This window comes from Carlito syrichta, unplaced genomic scaffold (genome assembly GCF_000164805.1).
Source record: "Carlito syrichta isolate Samal-C Ts95f unplaced genomic scaffold, Tarsius_syrichta-2.0.1 Scaffold126536, whole genome shotgun sequence".
Classification (NCBI taxonomy): domain Eukaryota; kingdom Metazoa; phylum Chordata; class Mammalia; order Primates; family Tarsiidae; genus Carlito; species Carlito syrichta.
The window spans coordinates 77,350-90,132 of record NW_007070632.1 but is presented as its reverse complement, the minus strand read 5'-3'; the positions used below and the strand labels follow the sequence as shown (position 1 = coordinate 90,132).

Below are 12,783 nucleotides of genomic sequence, written 5' to 3'. Positions count from 1 at the left end.
TTGTTCAGTTTATTTGCAAAATTTGTATTTATTTATTTGAGTTGGGGTCTCAGTCTGTTGCCCAGGCTGGAGTGCACAGCTTACCACACATTGAGGTGGAAGGATCGCCCAAGCCCAGGAGACTGAGGATGTGATAGCCATGAGGATGTGATAGCCTCTCAAAGGCGCGGGATTACAGGCTGAGCCACCAAGCCCGGCTAATTTTTTTCTTTTTTGAGTTGGAGTCTCACTCTATCGCCCAGACTGGAGTGCAGTGGCTGCTCCCGGCCACTGCAGCCTCAACCTGCTGGGCTCCGGCGATCCTTCCGCCTCAGCCTTCCGAGTAGCTGGAATTACTACTGAGCCCGGCTCTAATTTTTTTTTTTAATTGTAGAGATGAGGTCTCACCAATTTTCCCAGGCTGGTCTTAAACCCACGGGCTCCCAAAATGCTGGGATTACAGGCTGAGCCACTGAGCCCAGCTGGAAGAACATTTTTAAAGAGCTGAAAGATAAGAACTATTGACCGATAATTGTATTATTTATTTTATTTTATTTTTTTAGAGTCAGGGTGTCATTCTGTCACCCTAGCTGGAGTCCAGGACATCTCCCCAGGATGTCACAGCAGAAGATGGAGGTGAGAGACAGGCTGTGGAAAGGACTCTGGAAGCTCCACAGTGAATCTGATGAGTCTAAGGGCTGGGGGCTTTGGAGAGAGCCTGCCTGCCTACTCTGCCCAACCCCAAGAAAGAGGAAAAACAAGCCAGCGAGCACTAAGCAGGATAAATGTTTTGAAATTCACATCTGTACACATTAGAACTTAGAGAAAAAAGAATCCTAAAAATCATTGCCAAAAAGAAAAGACAGAAAACTTACAAAATAATTCAAATCGGGCTGGGCTCGGTGGCTCAGGCTGTCATCCCAGCACTTTGGGAGGCCGAAGTGAGTGGATTGCCTGAGCCCGCGGGTTCGAGACCCGCCTGGGCAACTTGGCGAGACCTCATCTCTACAATAAATCAAAAATTAGCTGGGCGTGGTAGCACGTGCCTGTAGTTCCAGGAATTTGGAAGGGTGAGGCGGAAGGGTCACCAGATCCCAGCAGGCCGAGGCTGTGGTAGCCGGGAGTGTGCCACTGCACTCCAGTCTGGACAACAGAGTGAGACTCCAACTCAAAAAAAAAAAAAAGAATTCAATTCGTAAATTAGCTGTCTGTGGTGGTGTGCACCTGTAGTCTCAAGTACTTAGGAACATGAGGTAGGAGGATTGCCTGAGCCCAGGATTATGCCACTGCACTCCAGCCTGGGTGATAGAGTGAGACTCCACCCCCCCAAAAAAGAACTGAAATTATGCTGTTACATTTGTTCTTGTAGCGTTATAAAATACTAATAGAGAAATATCTTCAAGGTAGACCTAAAGATTTGTCAATAGAAATTATTCAGCCTGGGCTGGGTGTGGTGGCTCATGCCTGTAATCCTAGCACTTTGGGGTGCTGACGCAGGAGGATTGCTTGAGCTCGAGTTTGAGACCAGCCTGGGCAGTATAGCAAGACCTCATTTTAAAAAGAAAAACCATTTTTTAAAAGAAATTAGCTGGGCATAGTGGTTCATGCCTGTAATCCCAGCACTTTGGGAGGCAGAGCTGAGAGGATTGCCTGGTCCAGGGGTTTGAGACCAGCCTGGGCAAATTGGTAAGACCTCATCTCTACAATAAATTAAAAAATTAGCCAGGCATGGCAGAACATGCCTGTAGTTCCAGTTACTTTGAAGGCTGAGGTGGAAGGATCCCCCGAGCCCAGCAGTTTGAAGCTGCAATGGCCGTGAGCGTGCCACCGTACTCCAACATGGGTGACAGAGTGAGACTCCTACTAAAAAAAAAAAAAAATTACTCAGACTGAATAAAGGAGGAAAATGAAAATGAACCTGGCCTTATGTACTTGTGGGACAATACCAAAAAGTCTAACATTCATTCCATGGGAGTTCCAAAAGGAAACACAGGAGTGAGGTATAGGAAAAAAAGTTGAAGCAATAATGGCTGAAAACTTCAGAGACACAAACCTACAGACCCAGGAAGCACAGCAAACTCCAAAAAGGGTATACCACAAAAAATCCATAGCCAGACACATCATAAATAAACTGTTGAAAACCAAAGACAAAAAAAATCTTGAAAGCAGCCAGAGGAAAACAATGCATTATTTAGAGAGGAACAACAATTTGCATAACTGTGGATTTCTCAACAAAAATTATGGGGGCCAGAAGGAAGTGGAAGGACTTTTTTTTTTTTTAATTGGAGTCTCACTCCATCTCCCAGGTTGAAGTGCAGTGGCATGATCATGGTTACCCCAGTGTCAATCCGCTGGGCTCTGGCAATCCTTCCACCTCAGCCTTCCAAGTAGCTGGAACTATAGGCACGTGCTACCATGCCTGGCTAATTTTTTTTTTTTGAGGTGGAGTCTCCCTCTGTCGCCCAGACTGGAGTGCAGTGGCTGCTCCCAGCCACCACAGCCTCGACCTGCTGGGGTCCGGCGATCCTTCCACCTCAGCCTTCCGAGTAGCCGGAACTACAGGCGCGCGCTACCACACCCAGCTAATTTTTGATTTATTGTAGAGATGAGGTCTTGCCAAGTTGCCCAGGTGGATCTCGAAACCAAGGGCTCAGGCAATCCACTCACCTCAGCCTCCCAAAGCTCTGGGATTACAGGCTGAGCCACCGAGCCCGGCTAATTATTTCAACTTCCTTTAGATAGTCTGTTTTCCAGATTGCTCTGTTCTGTGGGATTGATCTTATTCAGGAACCTTGTGATCCTCTGCTGCGAGAGACCTCTCTGGTGTGTAGGGATTATAGGTGACCTGTACCCAACCCAGTGGAGGGTGACAGCTCTTGTCTCTTAGTGAGCCCCAGCACAGCCATCACTAGGGACATGCTCGAGTCCTACTGTCCAAGGCCTCAGCTGCAGGTAGGCAGTGCCATTGTGGCTCTGTGGCTCTGGCTCAGCCCCTCTACAGGCCATGGACTTTGGTCCTTCATTCCCATGGGTGCCCCTTTCTGATAGCTTAGAAAGACGTTTCCATTTTTTCTGAACTAAGGAACCATCTTCTTTGCCGTACTTGAATGCAGCTATGTGTTCTAAGCTTTCTTCCCATATGTGTTTGAAGCAGAACAGGGAGGTTACAGTGTATCTTGTCTCCCTCCAAAATATGAGACCCAAATAATTAAGCATAAATTACTTTGCTATAGCATTTCAGATATGCTTCCCCACCCAACTGTTTCTAAAATTGGCTTCAGGGTGTACTCAGAAGGAAGAGAGACTAATAACACCAGCTAAGTGCAGTATTGCAAAATAAATTTATTTGAAGATAAACTGTCTTATAAAAGATCAGAGGCAACTTGAGATCCCAGATTCAGCTTGTCTCATAAAAAGATTCAACTTCAAGTAGCACAATTTCGTGTCTGCTTTTAATCCTGAACATTCTTGAATCATGAAACAGCCAACTGTTTATACAACACACTTGACATCTGGCTCCAGCACCAGTGGACCCACAGTGTTCAGTTCTGGGGCCACAGGTGCTGCAGCCTGCAGATTCACAAGGGCCCAGTTCTGGCCACTGTGACCTCTGGCTTTGACTAGAGACAGGTCCCAGCCTTTCCCTCCCTAGCACCTTCCAAAAGCACAAGAATAGACCAAGGCCACCCCTCTACTAGGGCAGAGCATGGAACTTCTGCGTGACAGTGTGCTGATGGGGCAGGTGCCCCTCTTTCTCAGTGACTCCCTGGTGGACTTGGTCAACCAGAGGTCAGAGCAGGCGGCCTCAGCAGGGCCTCTCCTAGCTGCCTGGCAGCTTGGAGGGGGAAGGGAGGAGAAAGGATGCCTGTGCTGGCTGAAGCTACGTAATGATCCTGGCAATGGCTTGCAGGGAGGGGAAGTCATCGTCCTGGGCAGTGTGCAGCGCCTGGTGGCTGCTGACATCACCATGTGCAAGCACCTGCTGGCAGGTGGGGCACACGCAGCAGTCCAGGCCTGCCAGCTGGCTGTTAGTCTGCCACGCGCCCTTCTTATTCTTCTTGGACTTGGTGCTAGGAGGCTTCTCGCGACTGCAGAAGTTCATGTGTGCAGACAGCAGCTCCTGCTGCTTGACTGTGTCAGGCAGCAGCACCAGCAGCTCATTAAATATCTTCTGGAACTTCTCCCCGAGCAGGTCCCGACAACTCTTGTAATACTGGGCCGCGGAGATCATGCCCTGCCACCCGGAGAGCCAGCCTCAGTCACCACCATCCCAGGTGACCGCAGGCTGGCTACCCTGTACCCCTGTCTCCCCTGACCTGTCTGAACTCCCCCGAGTGGCTCTTGAACTTGCTGAAGTGGGCCTCGTCGCTCTGTAGAAAGTCCTTGATGGACTGGATGAGCTGCAGGTTCCGCTCCCGGAAGTTCTCAGGGACCAGGTAGGCCCGGGGTATGGCCGGCAGCCTGGGTCTGGGGGATCAGGAGGTGAAGAGAAGGTAGAGGCTTCAGCCCTTAGGGTGGCAGAGGAGGACACCCGTTCCCCAGCCTCCAACAGCATGCAGCTGGGCAGTCCGCGACACTTACACTTTCGTGGTGGTAGCAGGGCTGGGGACACAGGCTGGATGGGGGCTGGGCAGGAGGCCAGAGAAGCCAGGGGGCGGCTTGCTGACAGGGGGCGCCAGACCTGGCGGGGGTGGGGGTGGCATGCCCTTCTGCAGCACCACAGTGTTGAAGCCTGCAGAGGCGGGAGGATGAGACCCTGCCCATGAACCTCACTGGCCATGCTCCCCACAGGCTGCCCAGCCCCCCGGGGTCAGCTTCCCTCCACAGCCACCCCTTCCACAGAGCAGGCCAGGGCCAGCACCTGCCACACCTGTGCTGCAACCCGGGCCTGCAAGAATGCACTGGCCTCAGCCCTGGAGGGACTACGGTCACCTGTCTCACAGAGGAAGTGGACACAGAGCAGGTGGTGGCAGAGGGTGGCCCCCGCACTCTGATGCGCCTGCAGGGCAGCCGGGAGCGAGCACACAGGCTCCCTGCGCCTCACCCCTGTGGGCTGTGCTCCTGTCTGTGCCCCGGCCTGACCCAGCCTCTACCCGGACACCCAAGGAGCAGGCCTGAGTAAGCATGTGTACCTGGGGGAGGGGGCATCCTGGGTGGGCAGGGGCCGCCCAGCGCTGGGAAGTCTTCCTGGGGTGTGGGGCAGGAGAGGGGCCCCAGGGGCCGTGGGAGCCCGGGGGGTTCCTTGGGGGCACTCCGAGCGGGGGCTGCCCCCTCTGCGTGTCCATTGATGATGACAGCGACTGGCCCTTCGGCCTTGCTGGCAGGAGCCTCAGGGACCTGTTCGATGCCATGGGGCTGTGAGGGACAGCTAGGGGGTGGTGGCTGGGGCGACGCCACGCTGGGCTTCTCGGAGCCCACCTTCTTCTTCTTGCCAACCTTGGAGGTCTGGGTGGAGGCCGGCCCCAGCAGGGAGGAGACAGAGACTGTAGCGCGTGTGCGGCGCAGCTCGTGTGCGGCCAGGCCACCCTCCTCCTCCTCCACGGGGGGTGGGCCGCCCTTCTTGCCGCCTCGGTTCCCCTTCCCAGCCTTCCTGGTAGGCTGGCCACCCCCACCGGCAGCCTGGGCCGCGAGGGTAGGTTGTGCTACCTTCTTGCTGCAGCTGCTGTTCCAGGCAGAGATGAGGCTGGTGGGGGCAGTGCTGGGCTTGGATGCCGAGGACACCAGGGCAGGGAAGTCCTCCTCTTGGAAGGCGTTCCTACCCCTGGTGGGAATGGAGTACACCAGTGCCAACCCCACAGGGCCCAGGGCTGCCACAGTGGAGCAGGAAGAGGAAGTGCAGGCAGAGAGGCTGGGGAAGTCTTCGTCCTTGAGCTTTGGGCTGGGCGGTGGGAGGGTGCTGGGTGCAGGGAGACAGAGCTGGTTAGCCATTGCTGGGCCTGGCCGCTCCACTTCCAGTTACCAGCCATGGGTATCCACAGCCTCACCCAGTTCCCCTGACATACCTGGGAAGGGCAGTCCCTGAGGCTGAGCCCGTGGCTGGAAAGGCCTCCTGGCTCACAGGACTGTCTGGGGAGGTTTCCTTGGGGCCTGCAAGAAGCAAGGGCCCTGGGTGAGGCCCAGGGGGGAGGCCCTCTGGGGGCCCGAGGCACACAGGGTGCTCATCAGCCCAATGAAGACCTTGACTGCCAGAGCATGGCGCTCACCACGAGCTGGCTGCTGGTCCCATCCGGCAGGGCTTTCTCACCTGGGCCTTCACCCAGAGTCCAGGCTGGGCGCCGGAGGCCGCGGGATTCCTCAGGCCCCTGTGCCGCTGCCTCGTCCTTCTCAGGCCTGCTGCCTTCCTCTCGGTCCTTGCTCTTGGGCGTCTCCACCGGCTGCTGTGTGGCCATGGAGGCCCGGATGGCAGCTGCCACTGCTCGGTCCTCTTCTTCCCTGGAATAGAGAGGCTGGCCTTCGGGCTGGGCAAGCGTGAGGCCTGGTGCTTGGGCAGCATTTCGGGTTGACACCTGTACACAACTGTGCTGACTGCTCAAGCGACAGACAGAGGCCCCTTTTGCTCATCTCAACATGCAAGGTGTGGCTGTGGCTAGAACCAGAGGAAAGAGGGGGAAACTTCTGCTTGCCGAGGACACTGGGCAGACCCCGTGGCCACACACAGGACCCAAGTCCCTGGCCCCTGGCCCTATTCCCACCTCAGGGTAGTGCAGGAACACGTCGGCAGCGTGCAAATCCTCCCACCTTTTGTACCGCCAGCTTCCTCGGCGACTCTGCTGGGCTCCACGTGCACCGGCACGGCCCCCTCGGCCCTGGCGGCTATACCTGTCCACCTCCTCATAGTCCTCGCCACCGACGACCCCTGTGGCCAGCACACAGCCTGTCACTGCCTGGGCTGGGACGGCAGCAGGAGTGATGGGCCTGCCATCCAAGCTAGACCCAGGCCAGTGCTCAGACCTGGACAGCAGAGGCTCCCCACCACCCACACACGCACGCTTAGGGTGGGCATGGATGCTTCGCACGATGGGTACCAGCTGCAGGCCTCTATGACCTGGTGCCAGGTCAAGCACACAGCGCAATGGGAGATGAGCCTGGCCCACAGTCCCAGGGCGGACCCTACGCAGCAGGACTCAGCAGGTGCCTCCTGCCCTAGGGCAGAGCCCTGGAATCCCAGAATGGCAGACCTGAGACCTGGGGCTGTAGTGCTCCGTGTGCACAAGGCGCTCAGGCTCACAGCACATCTGCCGATAAGGAGACTGAGGGACAGGCACCGCACGCAGTCCCAGCTGAGCTGTCAGGCATTGGACCAACCTAGGTCTCAGGCTCCAGCCGGTGCAGCCATGTGGACCCAGAGCAGGGTTCCCAGGCCAGGCTGGAGCTGGCAGTGCCCTGCTCACCCTCATTCCGGTGGGAGTGCCTTGGGGCATAGCTGAACTGCAGGTCGATCTGGCGGTTCTGGCGGGCCTCGGCACGGCTCCGGCTATGACAGGCCATCCTGTGGGCCTTGAGATCGATCTCCGTGCGGAAGGCATGGGTGAACTGCTCCGTGCTGCAGCGGCCCTCCTCGCACAGGAAGTGCTTCTCCCGGAAGTGCTCACGCAAGTACGCGTAGTCACTGGCAGAGGACGGGGTGTCAGCAGGGCCCAGCCAGCCTCACCAACCGGCTGGCTCCCGGAGGGCCCCTGGAAGGGCCGAGGTACCACCCGCCCACCTATAGTAGTCCTGGGCCCCGTCCGAGTCGCAGAAGTGGCAGAAGTAGTGGTCGCGGCGCAGGTGCTTGAGCAGCTCATCATTGTCCAGGTAGCGCTCATCACAGAACTTGCAGAGCGGGTGTCCGCGGTGCGACGTGTCGTCAGGGTCCCCCTGCATGCGGTGCCGAGCCAGGTCCTTGCGCGAGTACCACTTGCGCTCGTATGTGAAGATCTGCAGGACACAAGGGGCTGGGCACAGGCCAGGGGTCCTGGGTCCCCCACTCCTCCCACGGGCCAGTAGCGGAACAGCCAGCGATGAGGAGAGGGCCCCAGTGGCACCAACTCTGCCCCAGAGCTCCGGTGGGCCCCCTGGGCCACTGGAGCCCCGCCTTGCCCAGGCCACACACAGCCCGGTGCTCTGGGGGGCTAGTCTAAGGTGCTCTGAGCCTCGAGGGTCAGACGGCATGTGGATAAGCCTCCCACAGCAGGCTGGCTGCGCCCCCTCTTCCTGGGCTCTCCCAGGGCCCCGGGCACACCTGGAGGTGCTGGAGGCACAGCCGGCAGCAGAAGAGCTCGTGCTGCTTCCGCATGTGCTGCTCCAGGTCCCCGAAGAGGCTGAAGGGCGGCAGCTCGGGGCACCGCGGGCACTCATGCTGCAGCAGCTGCCTGGGGAGACACCGAGAGCTGCCCACTGTCCCTGGACACTCAGCGTCCCCACCTAGAGTGGGCCACTCACCAGACCCACCGGCTTGTGACTCAGGAGGACACGCACAAGGCCACAGCTGGGACAGAGTCTGACAGGAGAACACAACGGAGCCCACAGGCAGGGCCTGAGTCAAAAGCCCTGGCTCTTGCCCCGGGCAGGCGAGTGCTTCTCCCCTGGAGCACAGGGACCACTCCTGTGACAACCGTGCCCTTTACTGGGTTTTTGGGCCGTGGGCTAAAGCCTGACTCACATGCCTCACGTATCCCTCAGAGTCCCAGAGGCAGATGCTGTGCCCACACTGGAGTGTGTTCCCTGCGGGACGGTCAATTCCACTACCACCCCAGGAGGGTGCTGAGTGTCCCCAGTCACAGGAGAACCTGCCTGATGGCACACAGACGGTCCCTGCAAGCTGAGGACAGGAGCCCAGATACCTGGCCCTGACAGCTGTGCACGACACACCCCAGCTCCCTCAGCCCCTCTCAGGAGCACGAGAGGTGACGGCCGCACACTCATGGGCAGCCTGCGGGGTGAGGATCCCTCTCACCTGTACAAGGTGTACACTTTGCCATCCATAAAGTAGATGTCATATTTCTTCTCATGCTGCAGCTGGTGGACGGGGATGGTGGCGAAAGCAGGAAGCCTCTTCCCAAAGACCACCTGGGGTCAAGCCAGAGGGTGGTGAGCAAGGCAGGGCCGGGACACCCCCGGACACTGCAGAGGTTCCGAGACAGGGAGGCCCTCAGGGTCTTCATGAGCAGGGTGAGGTGGGTCTGGCCTCGGGGTCCCTTCTGGGAGGCCGGAGGCAGCTTCAGTGGGCAGCGGCCTCTGGCATCCTGGGCCAGCTCGGCCTTCCCCTCACCCCCAACTCAACTGCCCGGGCTGGTCAGGCAGAAGACAGAGTTGCAATGCCAAGCTTCTCCATCAGGGGGCTGCCAGGCCAAGTCCCAAAGGGACGGCAGCACAGGGGCCTTAGCTCCAGCCCAGTCTCAGCCCTCACCCCGGCTCCACCCTGTGGGGGCACAGACCAGCTGTCGCACTTTCAGGGAGGGGAAAGGATGCGTTCCAGCAGCCGTTAAGGGAACAGTGAAAGCCACCAGCCCTGGACGCATCAGGTGACGCACAGCAGGGCCACGTGGCCGTGGTCCAGTGTCCTCTCCCCATTTCCATGGCGCCTGCACAGGGCTGGCTCTCAAGCCGACAGCCCGCCTCAGCTGCTCCCAGCCAGTTACTGGGACCATCTTGGGCGGCACCAAGGGCACAGGCTGCCATCCTGTGCACCAAGGGCCCAGTGCTGCACAGAGTCTCTGCACTGGGCCCTTTCTCCAGGTCTTTCTCCCCTTCACCTCTTCCCACAAGAGCTGGGGCAAGGCCTGGGGGCCCACCCTGCCCCACCACAGACCCTGGAGTCCCCAGCACAGCCCATGCCCTTCCAGGCTCAGGGTTCCCAAGCTCCCGCCAGGCTCCTTCATCCTCAGCAGCCCTTGCTTGCCACCAAGCCCCTCTGGCCAGGACCCTGATGCTCCCACCCCCATGGTGATTTATGCTATCACATCCTTCCCTGGATCCAGCCCAGCCCTGGTTGTCTCCTCACAGCCCCCGCCCCCCCCCACTCTGCCACTGGCCACTCGCCTCAGCTCAGAGTCCCGAGAACAGCCAGGAAGTCTCACCAGCACAGCTGGGGTCACCCTCACCTTGGGGAAGGACACGTCAAGGTCTTCTGTTGCTATGTTTAGCCTTAGCCAAGGAGGATATTTGGGACCAGAATAACCATGGACTTGAGAAAGCTCAGGACTGGCTGGGGAGAGGAGCCCCGCGCCCACTTGGGTCCCTGGGGTGGTCACACTCTGTGCCCAGTGGCAGGGTAGCTAAAGCTGGCTGCCCGGAAGGTTTGGGAGACAGTCAGAAGAGCTCAGCCTCCACTTATTCTGTGACATGCTTGGGGAGAACACAGACCTACAGCTTCCCCCACCCCCGCCAGGAGCCAGAGGTGCCATGGTCCTACACACCCATCCTAGGGGACAAGGCGGGAGCAGAGCCTGGCAGACCTCTCTCCCCTCTTCATGCCATGAGAGGCTAGGCAGGACGGACAGGCTGTGCGCCCATGACTGGCTTCCGATGAGAGTTGCAGCTCTGGCCTAGAGGACCCATCACAAAGGCTGCTGGACCCTGTTCCAGGCTGTCTTCCTCCCCAGCTGACCCTCCCCAGGCCCTGTGCTGGCCCCTTCTGGTGGGATCTGCCTTCCGGGGGCAAGCTTCTGCCTCACAACAACTCCCCAGGGTGCCTCTCCGGCCCAGGCCCAAGAGGGAGCAACATGGCTGTGAGCCACCCAAGATACGACTGGATGTGGAGCAGATCCCCGTGGAGCAGGCAGGACTCATAGCCCCCACAGAGGGCCACACCCCTGCCACAGCTTCTCTGAGGGAGCTGAGGCAGCAGCAAGGCGGCCAGAGGAGCAGCCTGCAGGGGAGCTCCGGAGGCTGCCAGAAAGTACCTAAGCCCAGCAGACTCGGCGGAGGGACACCTTCCTTTCTGAGGGGAACCCAGGGTCAGAGGCCCCCATCAACGCCTCCCGCCTCGATGCCCTCCTTGCTGATCTTCCCTGGGTGGCGTTTCTTCAGGCTGCAGGGAGGAGTCCCACCTCTTTTTCTTTTGAATGGGAGTCTCACTCTGTCACTCAGGTTGGAGTGCAGTGGCACGCTCCTGGCCACCACAGCCGCAACCTGCTGGGCTCAGGTGATCCTTCCGCCTCAGCCTTCCAAGTAGCTGGGACTACAGGTGTGCACCACCATGCCCAGCTAATTCTTTGATTTATTGTAGAGACGAGGTTTTGCCCAGTTGCCCAGACTGGTCTCGAACCCCTGGGCTCAGGCAATTCTCTCGCCTCGGTTTCCCAAGGGGCTGGGATTACAAGTGTGAGCCATTGCGCCCAGCTGAGTCCCATCTCTCAGGCTGCAGGGCAAGGGACCTCCTGAGCACCCTGCTGTGCAACTGATCTCCCTAGAGCACCACCTGTGCACAGGCATGGTGCCAGGCCCCGCTGAGGACAGAGACTCCTGTCCCTGCTGCCCTGAGGCACCTACGCCCAGGCACTGCTGGCACATCACGAGTCCTGAGCAAGTTCTGTGGGGCAGCACTGGGGGGCGCCAGCGGACTGTCAGGATGGAGGCCGCTGGAGGCAGAGAGTTGCAGGGAACCAGGTGGAAGCCGGACCAGGCGGGCTCAGGGAAGGCCAGCATGAAGGACCTAGATGGGCCCAGTGCAGGAGGGCTGAGCACAGGGAGGTGCTAGCACAGGGAAGCCAGCTCTGCTCCATATGCCAAGGGCACACATGTGCTACTGAGGCAGCAGGTCCAGGAAGTCATGCAAGGCAGGGGCTGGGGACAAGGTGCCCGCTGAGTCAAGTCTGGATAGGGTCCATCTGCAGTGGGGTCCTAACTGCATGGGGACAGCAAGGCCCAGGAGCATTCATTTCTCCTGAGCAGTCTGGCAGGGGTGGCCTGGGCATACCCGAGCCAGGCAGGAAAATGGGGAAGAAGGGCATTGGGTCAGCTCAAGAAGGGACAGGAACCACAGGAAAAGGCTCAAGGAAGAGAAATGGCTGTGGGCAATGCAAGACCAAGCCTGAGCTGGCTGGGGCACGAGGACGAGCAGGTCTGTAGCCACACATTGCCCTTCCCAGCAGGCAGGGAGACCAGGACTGGACAGTCAGTCTTGAGGAGTAGATGCTGGAATGGCAGTGCAGCCAGGTGGGGCCCGTGTCGCCATCCCCAGCAGAGGGGGAGGGCAGGACAGGGGCTGGACAAGGCAGAGAGAGCATGGTGGCCAGTCCGGGCACAGGCAGGATTTACCAAGGAGCCAACCAGCGAGGCCCTCCCTCCCTGGTGACACTGCAGCGAGACCAGGCGGGGGATGGAAATGTAGAGGCTGGTGGAGATGACTGGGCTGGGGCTGCAAAGGGAAGGAGGCTGGGAACAAGCTCTAGGTCACCCCGGTGCAAGAGGGTCGTAGGTCTGAGGACAGAAATACAGGCCTAGGCAGGCCCTGGGCGGGCTAGGCAGATGACCCAGGGGGAAGGGGTGCCCTGGGTGAGCCCCAGCATGGTCAGGCCAGACCCTGAGGCAAGTGTGAGGCAGATGAGGGTGACAGCCTGCTCAGGACCCCTACAGGAGGGGTGTGGGTATTTGCCTGGGTCCCTGCTCCTCCCCACTGCCCACATGCAGTGCGTGCTCAAAAAGAAGCGCTGAGTGGACCAAAGGCCAGGTGGTGCCGGCAATGAGCACTGGCAAGAGTGAGATGATGGAGAGGCCAGCCAAGGCCTATGGAGGGGAGTTGGGGGTCTTGGGGATCGCTCTGTGGGGTAAGCCAGAGAGTCCAGGCCCCCAAGGCGCCCAGAAGGGAACAGGAGCAGGGAT

At 58.8% G+C, this 12,783-nt stretch overlaps 1 protein-coding gene across 1 annotated transcript; it reads right to left on the bottom strand.

Moving 5' to 3' along the window:
- Nucleotides 1-3,301: 3,301 nt before the first annotated feature.
- Nucleotides 3,302-11,912, bottom strand: ZNF598 (zinc finger protein 598). Its single transcript, XM_021707866.1, is given in 14 exon segments — nucleotides 3,302-4,213; nucleotides 4,296-4,446; nucleotides 4,555-4,711; nucleotides 5,112-5,915; nucleotides 6,010-6,066; nucleotides 6,224-6,411; nucleotides 6,718-6,835; nucleotides 7,371-7,588; nucleotides 7,685-7,896; nucleotides 8,201-8,330; nucleotides 8,915-9,027; nucleotides 11,452-11,614; nucleotides 11,709-11,745; nucleotides 11,879-11,912. Coding segments are annotated over 14 exon segments (2,736 nt in total). The 3' UTR covers nucleotides 3,302-3,859.
- Nucleotides 11,913-12,783: the final 871 nt, after the last annotated feature.